This window comes from Lutjanus erythropterus, chromosome 18 (genome assembly GCF_056507025.1).
Source record: "Lutjanus erythropterus isolate fLutEry1 chromosome 18, fLutEry1.hap2, whole genome shotgun sequence".
In the NCBI taxonomy this organism is placed as follows: Eukaryota; Metazoa; Chordata; class Actinopteri; order Lutjaniformes; family Lutjanidae; genus Lutjanus; species Lutjanus erythropterus.
In genome coordinates, this window is record NC_139334.1 from 8620406 (window position 1) to 8644767 (window position 24362).

At 39.5% G+C, this 24362-nt stretch overlaps 3 protein-coding genes across 4 annotated transcripts in view; 1 reads left to right on the forward strand and 2 right to left on the reverse strand.

The window, feature by feature from the left end:
- Window positions 1–9634, reverse strand: part of pak6 (p21 (RAC1) activated kinase 6) — a 34938-nt gene extending 25304 nt beyond the window's left edge. Inside the window, exons 1-2 of one of the 2 annotated variants that reach the window (XM_084742784.1) lie at window positions 9479–9634; window positions 4086–4426 (exon numbers count right to left, since the gene is read on the reverse strand). The gene's annotated coding sequence lies outside the window, so the exon portion shown is untranslated. The remainder of the gene's footprint in view (window positions 1–4085; window positions 4427–9478) is intronic. The other variant, XM_084742785.1, reaches the window with a different exon arrangement.
- Window positions 9635–11938: 2304 nt separating this feature from the next.
- On the reverse strand, window positions 11939–17084 carry bub1bb (BUB1 mitotic checkpoint serine/threonine kinase Bb). Its single transcript, XM_084741841.1, has 9 exons — window positions 16954–17084; window positions 15545–15719; window positions 15378–15437; window positions 15134–15278; window positions 14847–15043; window positions 14596–14759; window positions 14296–14489; window positions 14112–14212; window positions 11939–12874 (listed from the first exon to the last, which is right to left on the reverse strand). The coding sequence occupies exons 2-9, from the start codon at window positions 15685–15687 to the stop codon at window positions 12586–12588; spliced, it is 1293 nt and encodes a 430-aa protein (XP_084597967.1). The 5' UTR covers window positions 15688–15719; window positions 16954–17084; the 3' UTR covers window positions 11939–12585.
- Window positions 17085–17125: 41 nt separating this feature from the next.
- Window positions 17126–23715, forward strand: zfyve19 (zinc finger, FYVE domain containing 19). The gene is made up of 11 exons (XM_084741842.1): window positions 17126–17327; window positions 17424–17545; window positions 17636–17689; window positions 17772–17941; window positions 18331–18473; window positions 18815–18920; window positions 19102–19320; window positions 20176–20252; window positions 20478–20582; window positions 20678–20841; window positions 21462–23715. The coding sequence occupies exons 1-11, from the start codon at window positions 17274–17276 to the stop codon at window positions 21538–21540; spliced, it is 1293 nt and encodes a 430-aa protein (XP_084597968.1). The 5' UTR covers window positions 17126–17273; the 3' UTR covers window positions 21541–23715.
- The last annotated feature ends 647 nt before the right edge of the window (window positions 23716–24362 follow it).

A 24362-nucleotide genomic window follows, 5' to 3' on the forward strand; every position in this document is an offset into this window, starting at 1 on the left:
TATTGACAGGAGGATGGAAGGAGAAAGAATGGGGAGGAACAGGAGAGTCTGGACACTCAGATGTAGTGACAGAAAAAGAGACGGAGAGGATGAAAGGGAGGAAAGCAAGGGAAGAATAAGGATGCTGAATAGCAGGACATAGATTCAAACTGCCAGTGCCCTAAAAAAATTCATGTTCACATGTTTTTTTTGTCTAATTTAGTGGCACAGTGCCATAGATACAGCATCCCTCTCCATTCTGAAGATGTAACCTCTTTTCTCCATCGTCTTGGGCATGCTTTCTTTGCAGTAAACAAGCCCCAGTAAAGGGGATTTGAGGACATCGACAGAGCGCATACATCATTCTGTCACCTGACATATTGGCACTGATTCTCCCGGATGAGAAAACGGACAAGAAAACTGGTTTGTTCTGCCCTGCAGCAAGGAGCGTGGACATAAACGCACAGTAAAAGCTATAGTCTCTATCTACTCCAAACACCTTAACATAATGACATTGTAAAAGCAGCACTTCTGGTGTCCTGGGGCTTTTATGGGATGTTCTATTGATGCTGACACATCGCTAGAAAAACACACTCTTAACAGAGGAAGTATGCTCCCCCATGCAGTGTAACAATATGTATACTGAGGGCTGGAGTCAGGAGAGAAGGGAAATGCAGCACTGACCAACACTCTGTTTAATTAAAGATCCTCTTGGCTCTCACAAGTGCTTTGAACAATTTGACGCTGAGCTGATAGAGACATATGATCAGCCTGAACCAATGGTACGAGCCCAACTCTTCTCTCTTGGGTCTAATTTATTGATGCGCCGGGCCTCGGTGCAAGCTTTACTGTACGCGCATGTGCTTATGAGAGCTTTGATTTATATTTTTTTAGCCCAGGCCTCAGCGTGCCTCTCCCAGGGACAAAGCACCGAACATTTTTAACCTCAGCTTCCTTCATGGTATCAATCTGCGCCAGCTCTACTGCCCTCCTCTGTCACCCAGCAAGGGTGCTGTTTGAGCCCAGAGAAGGGAATCATGGCATGCTGTCCTAATTTGGACTCACTGTTTTTAATCCTTAGTGCTTGACATCTCGCGGCCATTGGTAAGCTGGTAATGCATGCTGTCACTCCCTCGTCTAATGACATGAACATGACACGAGTATTCCTGAAAACAATCATGAAACACAGCAGGGCACCTACACCTGTGTGCTGTGTTCATGTGTGTGTCTCGTCAGTGTCCCAGTACACTTGCACGACTCTCTGCTGCCAGTTTGTGTTGCACTGCGAAGGCAAGATGGGCAACATCATGAGACGGCCTCCCAAAATCCAAACGACTTCCGAACACACCTGAGTGTACACATCACCCCGAATGAAGCAGATGTCCAGCTGTGCGTGTGTGTGTGTGTGTGTTCATGCACCAAAGAGACCTTCTCTGTCACCTCCTCTACCCTTTCCTTCCTCCTTGAATATCAATGAGTAACTTGAGGCACAAACACATGGTAGTTTAAGAATTGCAGAGCTTCAGTAACGTCATCGTCAGACTTATGAAACTGATCAAAGTCCTCTGTGTTAAACACTTGTGGTATTTGTCTGGAGATGCAGTCACAATTCTTAGACAAGTGGATGAATGTTGTGAGGATGAGTGCAATGGCGATGCTACAGCACTGGACTAAAACTAAAATCTATACACTTCTTTAAAACACCTTAGCCTTGAATTGATTTTCACTGGGGATTTAGCATCTAACAGAGAGGCTAATAGAGAGACTTTAGAAACCTGAGGCTGTATTACAGAAACTTCCGAAGTCACAGATCCTATCTTAACTGTTTGGTAACCATGGTAATTAGGGTAAATAGGACCTGATTTAGGAAAAGAGTCATTACAGATGAAAACTTCTTAAAGGCCTTTTCACACAGTAACTCGCTGCCTCCAGTCATTTCAATGAGGGGAGGGCAGCAGATGCAAAGCAGTTTCAACTGCAGCAGTAGGGATAAGAAGCGGCTGCCATCCACATGTAAGCGCATAGATTTTGCTCTGATGCTTAGAGTTCACCGTGCCGAACTTCTGGTGGCTGCCACCTAGCTTTGGCCAATCAGATGGAAGGGGGTGGATATTACAAGGAATTGTAGGTCAGAAAGAAGCATGAAGGAGCTGATCATGTTGGTGTCTGAGTACCTGGAGCTGTACAACACAGCTCTAGCCATTTATAAGGAAAACAAAAAACACATTCTACTTGTGGAACCAATGACTTAAGCTTACTTTTGATGGTGCCATGTTTATACAACTTTATTGTCTACACATTCATATACAGAAATTTGCAAGCTAGCATATGTGTTGTGGACCTTTGGGTATGATGTTCAGCAAAGCCCCTGCCTGTCATAGCAGCTTTGGACTGCAATGGTAGCAGCCACTTTAAAGAACACTTTACTTTTCAGGTGATCTCTTGCAGGTAGGTGTTTGTCAGGATGGTTATAAAAGCTCCTTGAGTCAGTGTTCCTATCCTAACTGAAGCTAGAAAAAATGTAATACACAAACATCCTCAGGTCCCATATTCTTAAATAAACTCTCCTAACTTTGGAACAACTTTCACTTTCACTTTTCCACTTGTAGTAGTAGCTAACTTACTAACTACTCAACATTAGGGTCCACTAACAGTTGTGAACAGCAGTGTTCGCTAATTGTAGCTAGTGGCCATGTCCACTAACAGTAGTGTTTACTAACTGTAGCTAAAGGTGACATTTGCTAACAGCTGCTAGTGGAGGTGCTCACTAACACCAGCTAATATCACTGTTTGCTAACAATAGGTAATGTTAGTGTCAGCTAACTTCTTTAATTCATGTGTCTACACTTTTCTTGCTTTTGCACAATGGATGCTGAATAAAGTGTCTGCTATCTTTCTTTTATCTCAAAGGTTAGCATTGTTGGAAATTCCCCAAAAATAACATCTTTGGATTTCTCTGCAGATGTTACCAACACAACTAAATCATCTGTCTTGAAGTTAAGTGCCAATCAGTTATGAAATTGTTTAGCTTGGCGACATGAGAAAAGTAGTATTGGTTGCTAGGTAACAGACATTAAAATTGAAAAGCGATGTCGGCTTGAGTATTTAGCATTTCCTAACCTGACATAAGATGTGATGAAGTAAGATAAAATAAGATTCTTGAAGTTACTTTGCTTCTGTAATACCAAATTGGGAAAAAATCTTACTCTCGTCCTACTTTAATTTAAGATTTAAGATAGGGAGTTCCTGTAATACACCCCCGTTCCCAACAATACAGTTCAGATTACTCATATCTTAATGTTTAAAATTCAAACAGAGCACAGTTCAAACATCGCCTCCCACGCTTATGCGAGCTCTCGTACAACAGGTTTCTAATGATTACATTTACTGATTGAAAGTAAATGTTAAATTTTGTCACATGCTGGTCGTCTCCTCTCCTGCGCCTGTTTTTTCCCATGACATCCATCCATCTACTGGAGTGTGTACATATGGTAGTAGCTTGAATCCTCGTGCACTGGCTGGACCAGAAAGATCACTTGAGAACTTAGCAGCCTACACACACACACCAGAATACACAATGGTAAAAAAAAAAAGAGAGCCTCTGTCCACACAGTGCCCACAGCGATGGCACAGTCTGTATTTGTCAAGTGTGATCCATGTCGGGAGAGATTTTAGGGATTGTTGCGTCCTTTTCCTTGAGATAGAGGTTGAGGACGGAAACGATGGAGACGCAGACACAGAGAGGGAGAGGAAGGGGGATGTGGGGATTTTGGGGAGGAGGGGTGAGCAGAAGGTGAAGGCTCCTCTTTTTGAGATGCGGTCCATCACTGAATACATCCAGCCACCCTCTCTCGTCTGTCTCCCCTTTTTCTTCCCTCACATCAGCACCTGCATTCTGCTCACAGCCTCTCCACCACCTTCTTCTCTCCCTCCACCACGACGGCACACACAAGCCTGCTCTTTATCAATGATGTTAAGCCTCTTTTCCTCCCCCCCCCCTCCTCCTCTTTGCCCCACTATCCTCGCCATGGAGAGAGGAAACGGGGCTGTGGAAGGATAAATCATTGTTAGAAGAGGGGAAAGAAAAAATCAGTCATCCCCCTTACCTTTGCCGTCTTGTGAAGAGGAGAGCCTCTCTCCTCCAGGAAGGATTGGAAGCCAGAGTGCGCACACACGCTCACATACACTATTATACGCTCACATTCACACACGCATGCACTCACACACGGACATACACGCTCTCTCTCTCTCTCTCTCTCTCTCTCTCTCTCTCTCTTGACGAGGCTCTCAATCGAGCGCACACTGCAGGCTGCCGCTTGCCTGGGAAAGCCTGATGCGTTCCTCCCTCCAGGCAGAAGCACACACTGCCATCTCAAAGGCTCTTTGTTGGGGCTGATTCATCCCTGGCTCCGTGGCTGAGTGCTGGTCCGCGTAACGGTGCCTGCTCCTGGGGACACGAGGTGACCGCACAAAGGAGGGACAAAGCCATGAAGAGGAAAGGCAGCATCCAGGAGGAGAGAATGATCATGGCCCCATACAGCTCCTTCCATCCCCCCCCTTCTCTCCCTCTCTCCTTCTCTGGCTCGCTGTCGCTCCCTCTCTCACACACACACTCCCTCCCACCTCCCTTTCTCTCTCCCTCTTTATCACTTCCCTCCTTCTCCGCCTCCTCCCTCTCCCTCATTGGGCTGCATAAGAATTGATAGCAGTGTGTGCATGTGTCTGTGTCAGTGTGTGTTTTAAGCTGGTTTCCAGTGACTGTAAGGAGAGGAGATCACCTGGGATACCTTTCATCCGCCCACCCCGCCCTCCCTCCCTCCATGTCTCCCTCTGTCTTCTTTACACGCAATGTGGGTGACACGAGAAGACAAGGGTGCTGCTTTCGTTCGCCCAGTCTGCTGCTGTTCAGTCAAATGCATTATCCATGGAATGACAGGGTCAGGGATGGCAGATGGCAGGAGGGGTTGTTGTGTAAAGACAGGGTGGAGTGGGGGGGCACATTGTGGAGCTATTTCTGTACAGGGTGCAATCCTCATCCTCAAAATCTCTTCTTGAGTCCACTGTGACCAAAAAATTGTCACAAGAAGCTAGGGCTGGGCGATATGGCTTATAAATAATATGATAATATGATATTTTTAACTTATGATGCAATATATGTTATATATTTCAATATACACTTTTTCTCTACAAATAATATAATGTAAATTCAGAGATGTTTCAAAGACAGAGTCAGCCTGAGGCATAAGCAAACTCAGTACCTGCTTAGGGCCCCCATGGCCACCAGAGGGCTGCTAATAGAGCAGGAAATGTTTGGTTTATTGAGATAAATTCTTGTCAATACAAAAACAAAACATTATGTAGGGCTGTGAAAATGACTGCATTATTGCAATACCGCTGTCATGTGAGGCCTACGGCAGGGCTGAGCTCATAACAGCGACTTTTGTTGTGAAGGCTCAATCTCATGTTGAGATCAGCACATTATTACCTATGAATCAGTGCTACCACATGACACATCAGGAACACAGCCTCTGATTGGCCAAAAGACTCAACCCAAGGCATCATGGGATTGCTAGTGGACAGCTAACAAAATGCTAACAACAACAAGACAGAAAGAATAGCATAAATACCCACAGAAGATATCCAGCGTTGGGTTTATCATTAGGGATTTTTTTTTACCACGTCTCCAGAAAGAAACTACACTTTAAAGCTGAATTACAAAGGTTCTGAAGGGTATACGATTGGAATGAAGCTAACGTAGGCTGAAAGGTATTAGCCTTTTCAACTCAGTTTACATTGGGGCTAACCCCCTTCACTTTTCCAACAGTTGGTAAATAGCAGACAGGACTTTTCCTGGTCTAGAGAAACTGCACTGTTTATTAACTGCCACACTGAAACCTGTACTGTACATTTACTGCCACACTGACATGTTATTGCTAAGTTTAAGTTTCTGTAACACTATGAGCACTATCTGTGATTCAACCAGTGCTACTCACGCTATGTGCTCCACTCTATTTTTTAAGGGAGACGCGCTTTTTTTTTTACAAAAGCATCCTTCAATCATGTCCAATAAAAGGTGATTCATTTTACATGGTAAGTAAAAATCCATACTATACTGTCCCAGTCCTAATATTATGTCACCATTGTTATTTGGCACCAGCTATAGATTAAGACTGTATAATCACCTAATCATGATGCTCTGTCCTAGTTTACCTTTTTGGTGTTATTTCGTGATTAGTGGTAATTAATTTACCGTTGGCCTCTTTGCTTTTGCACACCTAAGTGTTCAAAGACACAAGAGACAACACCGTAAATAAACACAGCATTAAGACCAGTGCTATTCAGATTGGAAAGTGAAAGCATCATCATCTGTAAAAGTATAGTCTGGGGTTTTACGGCAGAGGAACTAAGATAAACCTTACATCTCTGTGGTGCAACCACACAACTTTAGTGTCAAACTAACTAGTTTCAATGGTTTGTTTAGTGCGGACTTTACACTCTAACTTAAGAGAGAACTTGTGTATAGCTGGTGGAATGGGCTGCAGAACTTTTACTTAGTGTAATTTTTACAGTGGGGTTGGTGTTATTGGTGGGTGATATGGACACAATGAAATATCATAGTCTTGACCAAATACTTCAATTTAAAGGTGAAGGTAAAGGCAAATAATAGAACAGCAAAAAAAAGTCACAAAACTACATCATATTACTGCAATGGAGCCTTTAAAGCTAGGAAAAAAAGAACATGCCACATCATGATATAACGATATCTGAAATCTAACACAATATCTAGTCTCATATTACAGTAGTGATATAATATCAATGTATTGCCTAGCCCAACAAGAAACAGTTACAGTGCTGCCCCGGTCTAGCATCCCCTCATTATTTGACTGAAACGTTCCCCTCTCTTTTCACCACAATCATTTCCTGAATAATTCATACAGCAGCTAAGACCAGACACAAAGCAGGAAAATGTATTAGGGTCAAGTCGTGCAGAAACTGCTCGCGCAGCGAGCCAGATTTGGGGCATACATGTACTATATGATGGTTTTTGATATGAGAGACGCATGCAACTGTGCTGTAACAGGCTTAAATAATGATGTTCCTCCTTACACATCAAATAAACTCAAGTGAAAAGGGCTCCACTGAAGCAATCTGCATTACAATGACACATTTGCCTGTTGGGGGGTATAGCAGACATGACCCCTCCTTCTCTTTCACTCTTACTTGTCAGCATTACTGTTATAGATATTTATTGGCTTGACTATATTTTACTGCCTCGCATGACTTATTTTCCCGATTTCCTTTTGAATTCAGAGCTGCAAACAGCAATAAAACGGTGTCTCTGTGTGGAAAAAATGGTGATCATCACAAAAACAGTCCTGTTTTTTCAGGCTATCTGCTACCCACATGCATATCTCTGCTTGGTCAGTATGCAGGGGAACTGGGAGGGTCAAAAGGTCAAGTAATTATACTCTTCTGTCTACATGGTGGAGTTTACAGAACCTATTTTTTTTTTTTTTATAATACAGCACAAATGCATATTTTATACCATAGGTTAATTTTGCAAAGAGAAGATCATGTTTCTTGTCCCTCTTATTTTGGGTTGAAGAAAAAACTGTTGTGCTTTTATATTTGTTAGTCAGGTAGCATTTTATTTTAGGTTGTATGGTAATAAGATTACGGATTACGTCGTGTAAATTAAAGGTACTATGTGGAATTATCAGAAAATCCTTGTTATTAATGACCAGTGGCCATTAAGTGAAGTGCACACGACATGACATGCAGGATATGTGCGTTGTATATTGTCTCTATAATCACTATTTATTTATTTTTATTTAGTTTTTAGCTTGTCACCATGGAGAGACATTATAATGGTAACTACAATTTCTGTTAGACTAAAAGAGTTTATTTAAATACCTTTGTTAGACCTTGCAAAAGCATCTCATGAAAACACTGACCCCCCAGTTGGATAGCCTAAATAGTGGAATAATAGTTTGTAATGTAAAAAAAAAAGGGCTTACAGTGACAAGAGAAGTCTTAAACCCTTGTGTCATTATAATGAAAGCTCAGGGGCCACATAAGTGATGCTGCCTTAATTGTTTGCATTTCAATCCATTCTATTGTTTAGGATGAATCTGTGAGGATTACACCAGGGGTTATCAGGGTTCAGTCTATACAGCTAAAGCAAATGTAATTTCTTGTCAAAAGCCATTGATATTTCCAGATGACCTATAAATCCATTTTAATTCTGCAAGAGTGAGGCAACTATGCTGGAAATTAAGACAAAGCCTGTGTCTTTCTCCTGCTTTGCTAACCTGTTATATGTGGAAGCCCATTTCAGCCAAGAAAAAACAAAAAACACAGATGACACATTAGTCGAAATGAAAACAAAAATGCTTAATGCACGGTGAGCCACAAATGTATGATAAAAAGCCAGAACAATGACTTAATAAGTTTTTTTAATGGCTTACTATGCCCAAACTATTATTTTTTTTTACTTTTTCATATAGTAACCAGTTTTTTTCATGTTATAACAAGATACTTTCAAATTACTACAACATACAATCTTATAACATAACAAAAAACTTTTCTAGTAATAACATTTATTTATCTTGTTATGACATGAAAACACATTGTTATAACATAAAATGATTTACATTATAATGTGATAAACAGTTCTTGTTAGGTTAACTTACTTTACACATTACAACGTTATATTGATATAACAAGAAACTTTTCTTTTCATAACAATATACTGTTTATCTTGCTATAATGTGAAAACTTAGTGTTATACCATAAAGCGGTTCCAGTTATAATTTGATAACATATTGTTATAACACATAACATGTTTCTTGTTAAAACACTTTACTATTTATCTTGTTATAATGAAACACGTTTGTTATTTTCATCATGACTAATTTTTCATCTTTTTTTTTTTTTTTTCCATACCTCGAGAAACCGGTCTAATGATTTGCTGCTGCATGTTGGCAGCTCTTCCCTCTCCATAGCCGGCCAGCCAAGTGCAGTTCACCTCGATGCAAAATATCTAAGTGGGACTCGGGCAGAGAACTTTCAGTGAACTAGTGCATGTAAACACAAACCGTAGCCTATAAATAGGTTAAGAGCTCTGACTCTAAAACATGGCCCGTCCAGAGAGCCTGAGTGTTCTTGTCTATCGAAGCTGGACAAAAGCTCTTCTCTGAGGGCCTGTCCAAAGCGCATTAAGGAAAAGGTAGCCTGTTTCTACCATCTGTCCACTGCAGAAAGAGAAAGCTATGGATTTTCTGTCTGAGGCGCTGTCGGAGTCACTGGCTGCTGCTTGCTTCCACGGGATGAGCTTTTAATAAGTCGTGCCAAATAGCGCGCCATAGAGGATGCATTATGATGTGGTTATGCTGTGTTATTATGATGGGAGTGCACCATGTCGCCTATCATTTATCACTGACTTTCAGCTGCTCTCGGTGCTAAGCCAACATTTAAAGTAGACAGTTTGGGAACTCACCAGTTGAGAGGATCTTGGCTGTCAGTGTCATATTTCCAATATGAGATTAAAGTCTGTTCCTCCAGAGCTCCGTGCGCGCGCAACGGCAGCAACACTCTGGATCATATAGTGACCTCTTGGGGATAACCGACGCGTGTGCTGCCCACCACCGCAAAGGCTGGATTTCACTTGCTAATGAGCCAACCACCTATCTTCCAGGCATTCATCAAAGTCCTGCGTGCTGCCTGTGTGTGAAGTACATCCCATCATCACACTAGATTAGGTTTACTCCCACCACTTTAGTCAGCGGGCTTCTGGGTAACCTCCTCTGGACAATGATTAACACTTGGCCCAGTTCAATGCACGATTTGCTCATAAAAAATTTACGCCTGTTAAATGATGGGATTTTTTTTTTTCTTATAAAGCTCAAAGATACACTTGAGCGAGAGGGTTTGAATATTTGTCAGAAAATTATTCTCATTTTTTTGTTTATTGGACCATTTGACAAAATTCTAGATGATTTACATGTACATTGTGTTTGCATCATAATTGATATGCTTGGAATTTATAAAAAAAAATCATTGATCACAATAAATAATAATTTAACATATTTCATATTTTTTTATAATCATAGCAAAAACAAATATAGCTTTTTGAAAAATTTGGCCCATGTTCAGTTAGTTCTTTTTTGTGTGGAAGGCAAAAACAGCCTGGTCAATACCTTAATCTTCAGTGAAAATCACTTAAAAACACAATTATTAGCAGGTGGTCACTTGTGAATAGACTCAAAGTCCTGCCCCTTTTCCCTCTGTGCTCCGATGACAATCAATCTATATTTCGTGTTTATTAAAGTGGAAACACTACTGCTCTTGTCCACAGAGGCCTCCAAAATCAACAAAATATAAAAGCTCCTTTCAGTAGTTTAAATAAATTAATTAAAGATTAAAATGTCATCTTAAAATAAATTTAGAATGAAAATTAAGATATTTACCTACATTTTTTGTAAATGCAACCTGCTATCGTTACAATCACTTGTATGTTGCAAACAATCAACCCTTCCTAAGTCCCACCCCTTTACACTCTGTGCTCCAATGACTGTTGAGCAAGCATGGTACCTCACTCAACCTTCTTTTTTGATTGTTTTACTTAAACATGCTCAGCTTGTCTGTGTTGGAATAGAAAACCAAGTTTTGAGGATGGTTAAAAGAAATAAAGTGACATATATTCACGTCTTATATTAGATAATCTTAGCAAACCACTAGCTAGCTAATCTACATCAATCACTAGCTAGCTAGTTAGCTAACATTTTGCTAACATAAGCTAACTTAAGAGGTGACCCTATATGTCACTTTTACAGGAAAAGGAAAAAGTTGACAGAGGTTTGGAGGTGTCTGTGCACAAAGGTGGTCATGTTTCCACCAAAATTATCCAAATAAACGTATCTTCTTTTTATAACTGGCTAACATACTACTCACACAGTCTTGCTCATAAGACTTTATAACTGTTCATAACCAGTTATAAACTCCATATAGTAGTTTTCAAACAATTATTTAAATATTACTCGAAATATCACTTTTATATTACTTAAAAATACTCAAAATATTTGTGCCAGCCAAATTGGAACTTACCACATAATTGTTAGCAATAATAAACATAAACCCGAACATGTTAGCTGTAAAGTAAAACTTGTTCAATCTTTTACAAAGTTACAGCAAGTAAAGAAACCCACCCAGGTTATTTTACTCCACTCATGCATCTAAGGGCTGAAAATATCTTTTTGCAGAAGCACTGTATTGATTCCATCTCCATGTCTCATATAAAACACGTTTTCTGGGGGTGGACAGCACTTGAACCCTTTGTGAAAACATCAGATAAGAAGATGTGTATAAATCCTTTTTTTTTTTTTTCAGGCAGCAATGGGAAATTGTGTTTCAGTATTTATAATACTATATAAATACTTTGCCCCACTGGTGCAGTTGAAAGAGTTTCTATTACAGTGTGTGGAGTCATATCATATAATGCCTGTACTCTTATGCCTGGGAAGTGTTTGGATTCTTTAAAAACTACAAGGATACTAGCCTGGCTCCAGAGCTTCAAATCCGCCCACTCCACTGAGTTTGCTCTTTCTCTGAATATGGAAATGAGGTGTAATAAGTTGACAGTTCAGTCTGATATCAGGCTACGAGGATGCCCTTCAGAAAGGAGGTTAAATTAAGTCATCTCATTAGAATAAGGAACAATAATGAATGTATTTGTGACTATTTAAATGCAGGTTGTTTGTTATTTTTACTCATGCCCCCTCTCTTTAAACTGCAGCAACAGATTACAGCCAACACTAAATTGGTCTTGCACCCCATTAGTAATCCAAATACCATTACCGGGAACACGATCCATGCTTACCCTCACATGCCCCCTGCTGACAGTGCATTACTACAATCTCCCTCAGTCTAAAAAAAAAAAAATACTCATTTCCACTAGTCATCAGCCAAACATTTTAGCAAGTTTATTGAACATCAGCGACACATGGCCTAGAATGGGACTCAGACTGAGACATAAAACCAAGCTGAATCACCTCACTGAAGCCTTTTTTTTTCCACACTGTGTTGGAACTGTACTGAAACATCTGCTAAAGAAATACTGAAAAGATCAAATCAACTTAAAAAGCCAGAAAACAGAGTTCTTAAGAGGAGTGCAATTAAGAAATGAGCAGATGAACCAAGAGTGAAATTAGGAATAAGTGTGATTAGCTGGGAGATATGAGGTGTTTAGTATTTACAAGTAGTGGACACATTACATACATACAATCCAGCAGCCCTTTAAATATTACTGGGAAACCTTTGTTGTTTACATTGTTACCTGTGTAGATGTTTATTCCATGCTATCAGTATTTTGTACTAGATTAAACTTCATTTATCTGGTCCAGCTGCCATATGTTAATGAAGTAAACATAACTACAATATTGTGTCTTCAACTGAAGGGGTTTCTAAAAAACTTGACCCCTTTTGTCTTTTTAACTTTCTGCGTAACAGGATTTCTATAAACAAAATATTTACAGCAGAAACAATACATAGCAGTAAGGACATGACACTTGCACTCTAAATGTAGGTAAAATCAAATCAATCAAAATATCAGTTTGAAGCACTGGTACCAGCTTGATCCATCTGACCTCCAACCTCCTGTGGTTCCTGTGTCATCTTTTTGAAATAGCGTTCAGCACGCAGTTCCTCAAAGCAGAACTCAGTGGCGCCACTGAGCAACAGCTCTTTACAGTACATGCTCTGCTCCTGTAGTTTTCCTGACTCTGCTTCCTTCTGTTGCTGATGGTGCTCTTGTATTCTCTTCAGAGGCGTTTCCTCTCTACATGGCTTGCGTGATGATAACACTGTGTTCACTGCCGGGTTGATCTTACATGGAGTCCTGAGGGCGTAGAAGGAATTTTATTAACATAGCCCAAAAGTATTAAATAAGGTTGCAAAGCTAACTTGGAAATAAGCTATTTATTAGGCTTCAAGTTATGTCTGTTTTTATTATTAAATAATCTGTCTGACCACAACACAAAATGTGATATAGATTGTCTTAACATCTTCCTACAAAAATTTGATTTTCATTTCATCATTATTATGATTCAAACCATCAGTCGGAGAACCCTCAGTTAACTGGAATTCTTTCAAACAAAGCAGTCAGTTTTTTCATCTTTTTTGTGTTAGTGTGCAGTGTACTTCAGGGAACATTTTGGTCCCCAGAAGCAGTAGCTAAGTGCACGCTCTGTGCTTTTTCTCTGGGGTAAAATCATTCCATGTTTGTCTAATGTTTGACTAATTGTCCTGTCTGCTTGTTGGAGATGTGACGGGTGCAGGTAGCTGCGGAACTGAATCCAGGATAGTCTGAATGCCTGAAATATTTTCCCAAATGGATGTATACATGGACAGCTGTGGACACCACTGATACGTAGTAATGAGTGAGACAGATGCAGCTGCGCGGAGGAAGAGAGACCTTGATGGATCAGGCTCAAGGTAAAATTATCTTCTCCCTTCTGCTTCAAAGTGGTGAATTTACAGCTCACAGCAACTTAATATGGTATATAATATGATTATTGCTTTTGTTTGATATCTAATGTGTGTCTTAGCACATATTAGGGGACTCTGGATTACTCTTCAAAAACAAATGTCCTCAGAATGTGTTCTAACTACTCTGCAACAGCTTTTTATATAATTATATATAAATCACTTGGCTTTTTTTTACTGTATTAGTTGTATATTACTCCGTCACCCTGAACCTCCTGCTGAATTCACTCCAAAAATCTGGCAATTGAATAAAGTCTTGCTTGACAGTCTACATGACAAAAAAAGACAGAATAGTCAAGTATTTGTAATAAACAGCCAAATTCAATTCAACTGCTAAAATTCTGAGTACATTACTGCCTTAATTTTTATTTAGCTTACGATGATTTGAAACAGAGAAAAGAACAAAATCATAACAAACAGGAAGTGCTTGACTTGATTATTAAAATAGCTGACTAATTAATTTCAGTGTATGTCATCAGTTTCAAGAATATGATGCTTCTTATTATCACAAACCTGAAGATGTGAATTAAATATTCAGCAAAAAAAAACAATGAATCAAAACTGCATATAAGTTTCTTGTAGTCACTCACATTGTTGGAGGTTGGTCAGACTCCTCAACAAATGGTTGGAAGGTGGGTTTGGGAGGGGGTGGGGCCATAACAGTACGTCCAAATTTGTTCTTCTGGGGCATCTGTGGTAAATACACATTAAATTATGACACTGGGTTAAATTTCACACATTTAAATCGACTAACATGCTAGCCTTATACTGTACCTTAACGTCACACCATCTTTCAGGCCTCTGCTCATTCTCCTTTGCTCTGGAAGTGGGAGGGGCCACCCATGACTCCAACTTAGGCTCTGAGGGGCCAGCAATCTGAGGATTGTTCTCATCAAAGATCATCAACCGACTGTTTGTAGCATTTCCGAGGACAGGAGCACTGCGTGCCTGCAGGCCTCCAGCAGCACCTGTTCACAAAGACATTCAAACGTCAAAATTAAACACCATTTTTAAATGATAATACTGATATGTAAAGCTTAGAATTTGACAATGGATTTTTATGTTACTTCTTACTTCTGATCGCAGGCCCGACTCTGTTGATGGGGGCAATGGCCTTTTTCTTCCCCCGATGTTTGAGTTCGGCTAGAGAGACTCTCTCAGGCTGTTTGGATTCATCATCACTGTCGTCCTTCTCCACATTCATCATCACCTGTCGGGACACACGTGCCTGCAAAGCCCTACAAATAACAATACAGAAAACAGTGATTATGCCAATATTTTACATTTTCAAACTAAAACTCAAACTTTGCTGGATGAATCCATACTTGTGAAACTGCAGGAGCTTATCATGCGGCTCAGCAAACTTCTTGAATCCCTCCTGGTAGACCAGGTCCGCTTTGCGACAGTTGCCCTGGTTCTCATATTCCTCAGACCAAGCAATGTAAAGGGATGCCTGTGTCACTCCTATTCCCTGCGCTTGCATGTACCTGTAAATGTCCAAAGGCTCCGGGCAGTTCTCTGCCTGATTACACACATGTATGGCAAAAGTTATTACTGCTGCATTAGTTGTGAAAGTAGTAAAAACAGTAAGAGTTTAAAATATTACACATACAAATTTGATCCAGAGTTCCACATAACGAGGGTCGTTGTGATATTTCTTCTCGTCTGTGAATCTGGTCACAACTTGTTCCAACAGTGTGGCAAGGTTGCTTTCCTTCCCTCCCTGAGGGAAGGTTTGCTCTGTCCACTTAATATACCTGTACAACAGAACCAGGATGTGAGGGTTAAAAATGACAACTGTCAGATTTAAGAGCTGCACATATGAATATATGTTACTATTGATATATTTGACTTACCGATCCCAAACATCAAGTGGATCATCTCCATCATACATTCTCACTTCAGACTCAAAGGCCCTGAAGAAACAAAACACAAAAACTCAGTAATCATGCGGAAAACTGAAGTGCTCAACAGTAACTGCCGTCACACAGTCAAGGTGCAGTGTTCTAAAGATCATCCATACTGTCTCTGCTGGTTGATGGCAGAGCTGACTCCGTCCTGTTGTTGACTGAGCGCCTGATGTAAGGCTGATATGGCCCTCCCCCGCCGCAATGGCTGGATGTTTTCTTTGCTTAGCTCCCATTCCACATCTCCTCCTTCTGCCATTGTGGAAATTGAAACAACCAGATGCCTACAGACTGACACACACGCACAGACACAAACACATGAGTTACACTTGGATCGGACATTAAAAAAAGGAAATCCGAAGTAATCTGATACTATCCATTAGCCTCAATTATCACGTAAAAGCTTCTCTAAACTCTGAGCTTCATACAGTAGAGAGAGAAGTGTCACTAGTGACAGTGATGAAAATTATTTTATTTTTTAATGCTTGAATGGTGCTGACCAATCAAAAAATGCTGCTACAAGTTATCTGTGTAAAATAAAGTTAAAATAAAAAGAAGGAGCAGTGCTGCATAACTGAGTGATGTATTTCTTCCTTCACGGGAGTAGAATATTTGTTTCACAGATTGAGCATGATGATTCTTAGATAGCTGGGTTAAGCAGAAGGCATCCATACAAATGCATTAGGCCTAACAGCTGAGTTGTGTTGAAGGAAAAAGATTGTATGGGACCAGTATCAGCAGATACTCAAGGTTGCAGTATCAAAATGGGACATTAAAAAGTTGTATCAAGCTAACCCTAGTATAAACAAATAATTGACAAAATAAAACATACTACTAGTACCAAGACTGTTAATTACTGCACCAAGTTGTTTTGGATACACAATACATTCATAAGCTTTTGAAGTAAAGTTTGGGTAGGCCTTATGGTTTTCTCAAAACAACTTTTTACAGCATTGTTTATATATAGATTTAAACCAGCACGTAGCTATTTGGCCTTTCTGATTGAAACGACCAAAATAAATATAGTATTTTATTTAGATAGTATTTATATATTGTACACTTACTATAATAACTATCATAATCGTTTACAGTTTTAATTAATGCATGACTACTCTAACTTCAAGCAAAAATCAAGCAATCGGTATCATGTCTTACTTGGTTACTCCAAGTGATAGAATAATAGAGTGATGAGATGTCATAGAATAGGCCTGACAGAATAACGACACAAAGTATGATTATGACTCGACATCTAACTTGATGAATGGCTGAATTACAATTTATTGTAGCTATTATCTTATATGTATGACTGCAGGAAAACACTTTTCAGTGTCATAACTTAGCCGTTGATTTTTTTTTTCTCTAACGTTAACGAGTGCTTGACGTGGGGGAGCTAACATGCTAACTAGTTAACATTAGCTTTAGCTCGATAGTATTGTCGTTTTTCCACAATATTAGCGAAAATTACCAGTCACAAACAAAGGTACAACAGACGAACTACAAATTGATGTTTTTTCATTCGTTTTACCTCTTCTTCCAAGCCGTCTCTGGCTCTTTTCCAGGTTAGTGAAGCTTAAACGTTGTAGGAAGAACTGCGATCTCCTCTGTGTTTTGAACGAGGACCGCGAGAGGATTTGAACGAGCCAGGAACAGGAAAACGTAATTTTACGTCACGCGGCTTCTTCCGGAATGGTTCCTGTTTTGATTTTAGCAACGTTGTAAGGTTGAAATAGGTCGCTAGCCTCTAAGTTATTGTTTTTAGACTCGGTTTTGTTTATTTTAGTTTCCCGCTAAAGCAATATCAGCCAATTATAATTTACTGTTTCATGCCTCTCTACACGTGTCGGCATGGACAACCGCTGTTATTGTTGTGCATCAAAGTTCAGTCTCTTCAAGAAGGAGGTAAGATCTTGCTGGCTAATATAAACCACACAGCTATACATATTAACTGCTTCAGGGAAACTAAACGGTGTAACCTACGGTGTAACATCTTCACAGCTGGGCTGTAAGAGCTGCGGCCGCTCCTTCTGCTCCAGCTGTTTGACTTTCAGTGCTGTGGTGCCTCGCTGTGGCAACACCCAGCAGAAGGTCTGCAAACAGTGCCACGGTAATCTGACAAGGTAAAGGTCAAACCATGCTAAAGCTCATTAATGTGATTAGTAATTAGTAAGGGAAGGGATACCTGTTAATCTTCATTTCTGCATTTTTAGTGGGGGATCTTCAAACGATGCTGGAAGATGGTCTCCCCCTGAAAATTACAAAAAGTAAGTATTGGATCAAAATTGAAAAAGACATTTTGTCAGCACATCAGTTTGACAATATCTAAAGTTGATGTTTCTTCCACAGACGGGTTGCTGCATTTGAGGCCAAACAGCAGGGACAGTCGACACAGCCTCCAATACACGGAGGCAACAGAAACAGCAAAGCTGGCCATAATATACCAACCAAAGGCCTGAGTAAAGAAGATCGGGCTATTGCTGAAAGACTTCAAAAGCTAAAGGAGGACACTGCGCCAAGTAATGAAATTAGATTTGTAGGAGCTGCAATTTTGACTTAAAGGGATAGTTTGAATTATTTGAAGTGGGGTTGTATGAAGTTTTCATAGATAGTCAGTTTATTAACTACAATAGATGCTGGAACTGTCATTTATTTATTTATTTATTCTTTAGATGGGCCTTTTAAAGTGGCTAAAATACCTTTTGTTTCAGACCCTGTCCACAGCAGTACATTGCTTAGCTTCCTACTTTGGTGCTCTGACTATCATTAAGTACCTGATATATATAACCCCATTTAAAATGATCCAAACTACATCTTTAATCTGATAAATGCAGTGATGATATCTTTTCTCCTAAAAGAAAAAAAAAACAAAAAAAAAAACACTGTAACATTTTTACCTCTTCTGCAGAGTCTGTCCCCTCTCAGAAAGAGCTTGAGTCTCGCTTTGCTGCTCTGCAAGCTCCCAGTCAGCCAGTGCCTTCATTAGGGGAGATGGAGGACCGTCTGGCAGTTCTGCGGGGTCAGCCTGCACCCTCTCAAGCTCCTCCGCCTGTGAGTGAACCTCTCCTACTTGTTTATAATGTCTTGGGCCTTAAAGTATAGTTCTTCGGCAGGAGCAGCTGTTTAGCTCAGTTGGTAGAGCGTTCACCCCATGTATGGAGGCTGTCAGTCCCGCCTGTGGCCCTTTGCTTCGTGTCATCCCCTCTCCCTTCACCCCTCTTTCCTGTCTACTCATCAGCTGTCCTATCAAATAAAGGCAAGAAAAGCCCCAAAACATACCTTTAAAAAAAGTATAGTTCATGGGCAGCCTAAATTATTTAAGGCTATTAAGAAGGAACTGCATGCTCAATAGTTTGCTATAATTGCTTATCAGTATATGCTCTTCTGTGCAGGTGCACCAGCCTCCTGATAACAGGTCTCAGACTGAACAAGCCAATGATCTCATTACTCAGATGACAGAGGAAGTTGCCATAGATGACCAGCAATCAAATGAATGCAGTAAGATGTTACTCATCTCATTGATTCTTACCACATTCAATTAATAATTAAAGATGAAGTCACATTATTCTTACACAGTTGTAAAAATATAGCATGACTGCAGTCAGGCACCAAAATCTGACCTTGTTCAGCTACTGTGGGGATTAGCTGAACATGCCCAAACCTATCAATTCCTCTACAGGTGTAGATGGACGTATGAATGATCTCAATAAGGGGGAGGGGGATACACTGGATGCAAATTTGGAGGAGAACCAGGATGCGGTCAAGAAGCTGGAGGCTGAGAAGGACCGTCTGCTGGAGGAGGCCATGGAGGAGCTGAGGAAGGAGCATCATTCCCAGGATCAGGTCCTCCACATGGCCAAGAGATTGGCACAACTGAAAGGGCAGGACCCAGACAAAGGTACATCACACACAAAGATCACACTTTCTTAACCTTAAAGTGATAGTTTGCATTACTTGAAGTGGGGTTTTATGAGGTACTTTGCGACAGTCGGTGTATTACCTACAGTAGATGGAGGTCGGCACATTCTCAGTCTTTTAAAAGGATAGTTTGAATTCACAGAAGTCACACAACAACACAAACAAACTAACAGACTAAGGCAACGGTAGACCAGTGTTCTTGAGGGTAAATGACTGATTTAATCTATTTTGTTTGTTTGGTTTGGAGAGAACAATTTTTGACTTGTATAAAGGCAGCTCCCCATCTGAAAAGGCTGTCTGATGGTAAAGCAGTGAAAATATTCTTTACAAGACATGCACTTCCAGTGATATTTAATTTTTTTAGCTGGACCCTTTTTAAGTGATTAAGACACCTTTTTGTGTCTGACCCTGTCCATAGTTAATTGCTTATCTTCTATGATGGTACTCTTCTCTGCTTTTCCTAACGGGGGGTGTGTCGACCGACATCTTCTGTAGCAAATACCCTGACTATGGTTAGGTATCTCATAAATCCCCACATCAAATAATCCAAACTAACCAAAAAATGATAAAATCTCAAAGTGTAAACATTGAGACCATGGCAGAAGTTTGAACATCTTAGTCATGACAAACCCTTCAAATTCAAATTCAAAGAGGCTTTATTGGCATGACCATAGCAAAGTACAGTATTGCCAAAGCACATTCAAGATATATAAAATACTTAAATTAAACACAGGCAATAAGCGATAAAACATAACGTTACAGCAACATTAAAGTGCAAGCTAAAAAGTTAACAAAATGTTACGCTTCATTGTTACATTTGTCATGTCACTTCTAGTTACTATGGAGGACATTCAGCATCCTGACAGTGACGAGGAGACTGAGGAGGAAGCTGTAATGAGAGTGTTAAAACAGGTCTGGGGTTTAATCCAAAATAAAGTTTATCCTTAAATGTGGATTATAATACATCTTGCATGATAAACTCTTTACCACTGAGTGCATAACACACCCTTAAAATGATTGTGAACTAATATGGATAAGTTTGACAGGCCACAAGGGGCTGCTATTTTGCTGTGTTAATAATTTGTAATATGAACTGAAGGACATGTTCTGAAATTCCTGTATGTCTTTTTGTTCCAGCTCTCTGAAGAGGCTGCACTGGATGAAGCCAGTGGCTACAACATACCATTAGAAGAGACTAGTGGACCAAAGAACACAGAAAGGAAAAAAACTTCTAAGAAGCCGGTACTAAACAATAGCTGAAATATACATTAATGCACTTTTCAAGCAGTTAGAGAAAATAACATTTAATCCCTTGTTGATCTGATGTGTTTTTAAAGAGTCAGCCTACAGGACCTAAGAGTAGGATTCCAGCGGCCGCTGTTGCAAATCAGCGATCAGACAGTGAAGAGGACGAGCTTCCATGGTGCTGCATCTGCAACCAAGACGCCACCCTTCGCTGTCATACGTGTGATGGAGACTTATACTGCAACCGCTGCTTCAGGTAGTGTAAAATACACTAATTGGTAAAGCTTTATAGTAACCATCATTACTAAGTGGTAAGTTGATGGTTAATTAAACTTATTTTGCTGTTAAACAATGGAATAATGCTAAATAATTGTTTCTAAGTATTAGTAATGCTATAATTTATGTTATCATTAGTTTGTGTACTATAAAATAAAAATTATATTTTGTATCATAGCTGATAGTAAAGTATTTTAATGTTGCACACATAACAATAACCTCTCATTACAATGTAAATTATAGCATTACTAATAATTAGTAAACATAATTATCATTTCATTCGTTTGTTAAAAGTGAAATAACATTAAGTAAACTTAAATTAACTACTAATTTTACATTTATTAAACATGTTATTCATCTTACTCAAGTCTTACCCATTCATTATAATAGAAAAAAATTAAAAAAGTTTTTTGTCTCATAGTTTCAGTACAGCTTTGTATGAAAATCTTTGCTCTGACACCAGAGAAAGATGTCTGTGATTTGGAATGTATACCATGACCCAGATAAACTGTAGGCAGGCTTCTGCCATACTGCTGAGCAGCATGAATATAAAGTATTTAGTGTGATGAATTATCAATCCTTTCTCCATTATCCCCCCAGGGAAGGCCATGATAAATATGACAGGATGGAGCATCGCACCATGAACTACACTGCACCAAAGAAGAAGAGGAAGACATGATAGTGAGACTGTGCTGTTGGAGTTTGCCATACAGGCTCTGGTCAGTCATCACTGTTAGACTTGTGCTTTAGACTTAAGTGACATATTATTGTTAATCAAACAGTGTCTCAGACGATTTCAACACTAGCTATCATCTAAGGCAAGCCAGAGCTGCTAACTTTAACCCCAACTTATTTTATCCAGTCTGTCCAAAGTGACTTTAAACATGCGTCTGTGTAAACCACAAGGAAACTGAATAATAGAGGAGCGTCATTACACCAAGAACCAACATCTGATGTTCTGCTTGGTGCCAGAATTTGGTTCTATGAAGCTTATGGGAGATGCATGGAGAAGCACAGTAAAACCCAACATATCTACGTCGTATGACTTTTGATGAAGAAATACCTCTAAAAATTGGAAGGACACACAGAGAATAACTTGCTGAGTGATTTTTCAAAATGTGTACTTTCATTTATTTGCTGTTGGTCTCCACATGACTTCCAAAGATGATTATGGAGAGTGAAATTAAAATGTTGGCCGTGCCAAACTTAAAAACTGTCCTTTTTGTTCCTAAAATTAACCATTATAGTAATAGATAATGTAACATATGAATTTGTGAAAATATTCAATTGAAAAATCAGTCAAGTTAGGCTATAATTCTTTATTTTTGGTTATTAACAAATGTCATGATGTGTTTTTACTCGTCTTTTGCACTGATGAGGCTATCCTAAACAACACATTGTTGTTGTCATTCAACCAGGGAGAAATTAGTGAAAATATCTAAACAAATTTGTAAACTCCTACAGCTTAATTACAATCTTAGCTGCTGAAAAGACATTTAAAATTACTTTAACACACCTATAACATACCTCACCTGTGCTTCATATCATCTGTAGACTCTTCATAACATTAATTACAACTGATTTTACTCTTGATTATTCTTTCTTAATCCTACTGACATGACACCCATCTTTAACTCCCTGTCCTGAATTTCACCCATTCTCATCTGGTCACTGTCACACTAAGCAGTGCATAGCATGTTGGTTCATGACGTAGTGGCCCTCCGACCACAGGAAGAGCTGCATCCTCTTTTCATAACTGCTAGCAGGGCTCTAGATGAACTGAATAAATTAAGAACAGTGGCATAGACTAGGAATAGACTTAAACGTTAATGTAAATGTAATAAAATATGTATAACATGAAGAAAATAGCAGCTATTTTCTCTGTAATGTTTAAAAATAGAGGTAAGTAAATCTTTTGGCGGCCGCCTGACAGTGTTGGTATTTTAGCTTCTGCACACAGAAAAGTTTTAAACTGTCCAACTGGATAAGGAGCTTGAAGATTGTTTTTAATGTCACTTGTCCTACTTCCCAAAGGCAACAAAGGCTCATCTCAGATGCACTTTGCACTTGTCACCATTTGATTCTTTTTTTAATTTTCTTTTTACTTTGACATCACATAGAGAAAGCAGACACATCATGAGCTCATCTGGGATGATGTACAGTCCCAGACTACTGTCAGCTCCGGACTATAGAAGAAGTACAGAGGAGTCAGTATAAAAGGATTACTGAGGGCTTTGTTTGCTTTTGGCAGGCACTGGAGTCACTCTTGTAATCTATGTTTGGCTGTGAGTCTGACATGAGTATTGCCTTTCTTGTCCCTGTGTGTAATTTCATTATAAAGGATGCAAAAGTGTTAGGCGCTGTGTCACATCTTTTGGGAACGCTGTGTTTCTTTTTTAGTTATATTTTTAACACTGATCACTTTATAAAAATGTCCCGGGCTGGCAGACCCTGTCAGGAGTGTAGTCTCATGGTATGGATGGCCTGGATGAGTGGAAGTGGGGGGCGAATGAAGCAAATTACTATAATGGAGCCCTCAGGAGAACGACCCTCTGTGTATGACAGAGAGAGGGCCGGAGTGCAGTTTCATCAGTGTGCATTACTGTCAGGCCAACTGAGGAGAAACCATAATTACACTCTCCTCTGGGGGCTTGCTCCATTAAGGTTTGTGTGGATGGAGGCCGTTACTGTGTTTGCCTTTTCTGGCCATGTCAGACGCGAGCGCCACAGACAGGAAATGGATGAGGATAATGGATGCATACTTAATGGACCTTCCTGCCACTGTGTTTACTCCTAGACCTGACATGTCAACGTCTCCTTTGTTTCCATCACTGTGTTGAAAAATTTACACCAGCAGAAGCTGGTGCTCTGAGAATGATGTGCTGACAGCTGGCCGTGCTACAGTAAAGTCTCATGGTTGTTTCTGGACAGTGGGACATAATCATTTTGTATATTTGTTTTAGAGCAGTAATAAAGGTCAAGTGTGGTAACAGGAGAGTTTAATTGGTACTTTACATTGATGGGTGTAATGGACATGTCAATATTTGTTTTTTGTATGTGTGGATGAATAATACCTCATGATACCATGCTGATGGTTAGTCACTTTGTTGAGAATAAGATGTAACCTTTTTTTTACAGGGCTGCAAATAACAGTTCTTTTAATTATTGACTAATCTGTTGAACCTTTTGTTGATTGGTTAGATGTTTTGGCTCTAAAATGTCAGAAAATAGTGAAAAATGTTAATCACTGTTTCTCAGTGATGTCATATGTCATATCACGCAGGACTACAGAAACCAGAAAATATTGAGAATTGAAAAATATTGATATTTAAGAAAGTCAAATAAGAGAACTTTGACTTTTTTTGTTTAAAAAATGACTCAAAATGATTAATCATTTATTGGAATAATTGGTGACTAATTTTAGGAGAAATATCTAATATGTTTACTGTACTAAATCATATAATGTCCATGAAATGTTATGAGAAATTAAGCAAACATGTT

Excerpts from the sequence above, each read along its gene's own strand:
- bub1bb (XM_084741841.1), bottom strand. The coding sequence starts at position 15,687 with ATGGCAGAAGGAGGAGATGTGGAATGGGAGCTAAGCAAAGAAAACATC. Across the intron at positions 14,760-14,846 it reads AAGCTCCTGCAGTTTCACAA|GGCTTTGCAGGCACGTGTGT; the intron begins GTATGGATTCAT and ends TGTTATTTGTAG. Across the intron at positions 14,213-14,295 it reads AAAGATGGTGTGACGTTAAG|ATGCCCCAGAAGAACAAATT; the intron begins GTACAGTATAAG and ends TATTTACCACAG.
- zfyve19 (XM_084741842.1), top strand. The coding sequence starts at position 17,274 with ATGGACAACCGCTGTTATTGTTGTGCATCAAAGTTCAGTCTCTTCAAG. Across the intron at positions 18,474-18,814 it reads CCTCTCAAGCTCCTCCGCCT|GTGCACCAGCCTCCTGATAA; the intron begins GTGAGTGAACCT and ends TCTTCTGTGCAG. Across the intron at positions 20,842-21,461 it reads TACTGCAACCGCTGCTTCAG|GGAAGGCCATGATAAATATG; the intron begins GTAGTGTAAAAT and ends TTATCCCCCCAG.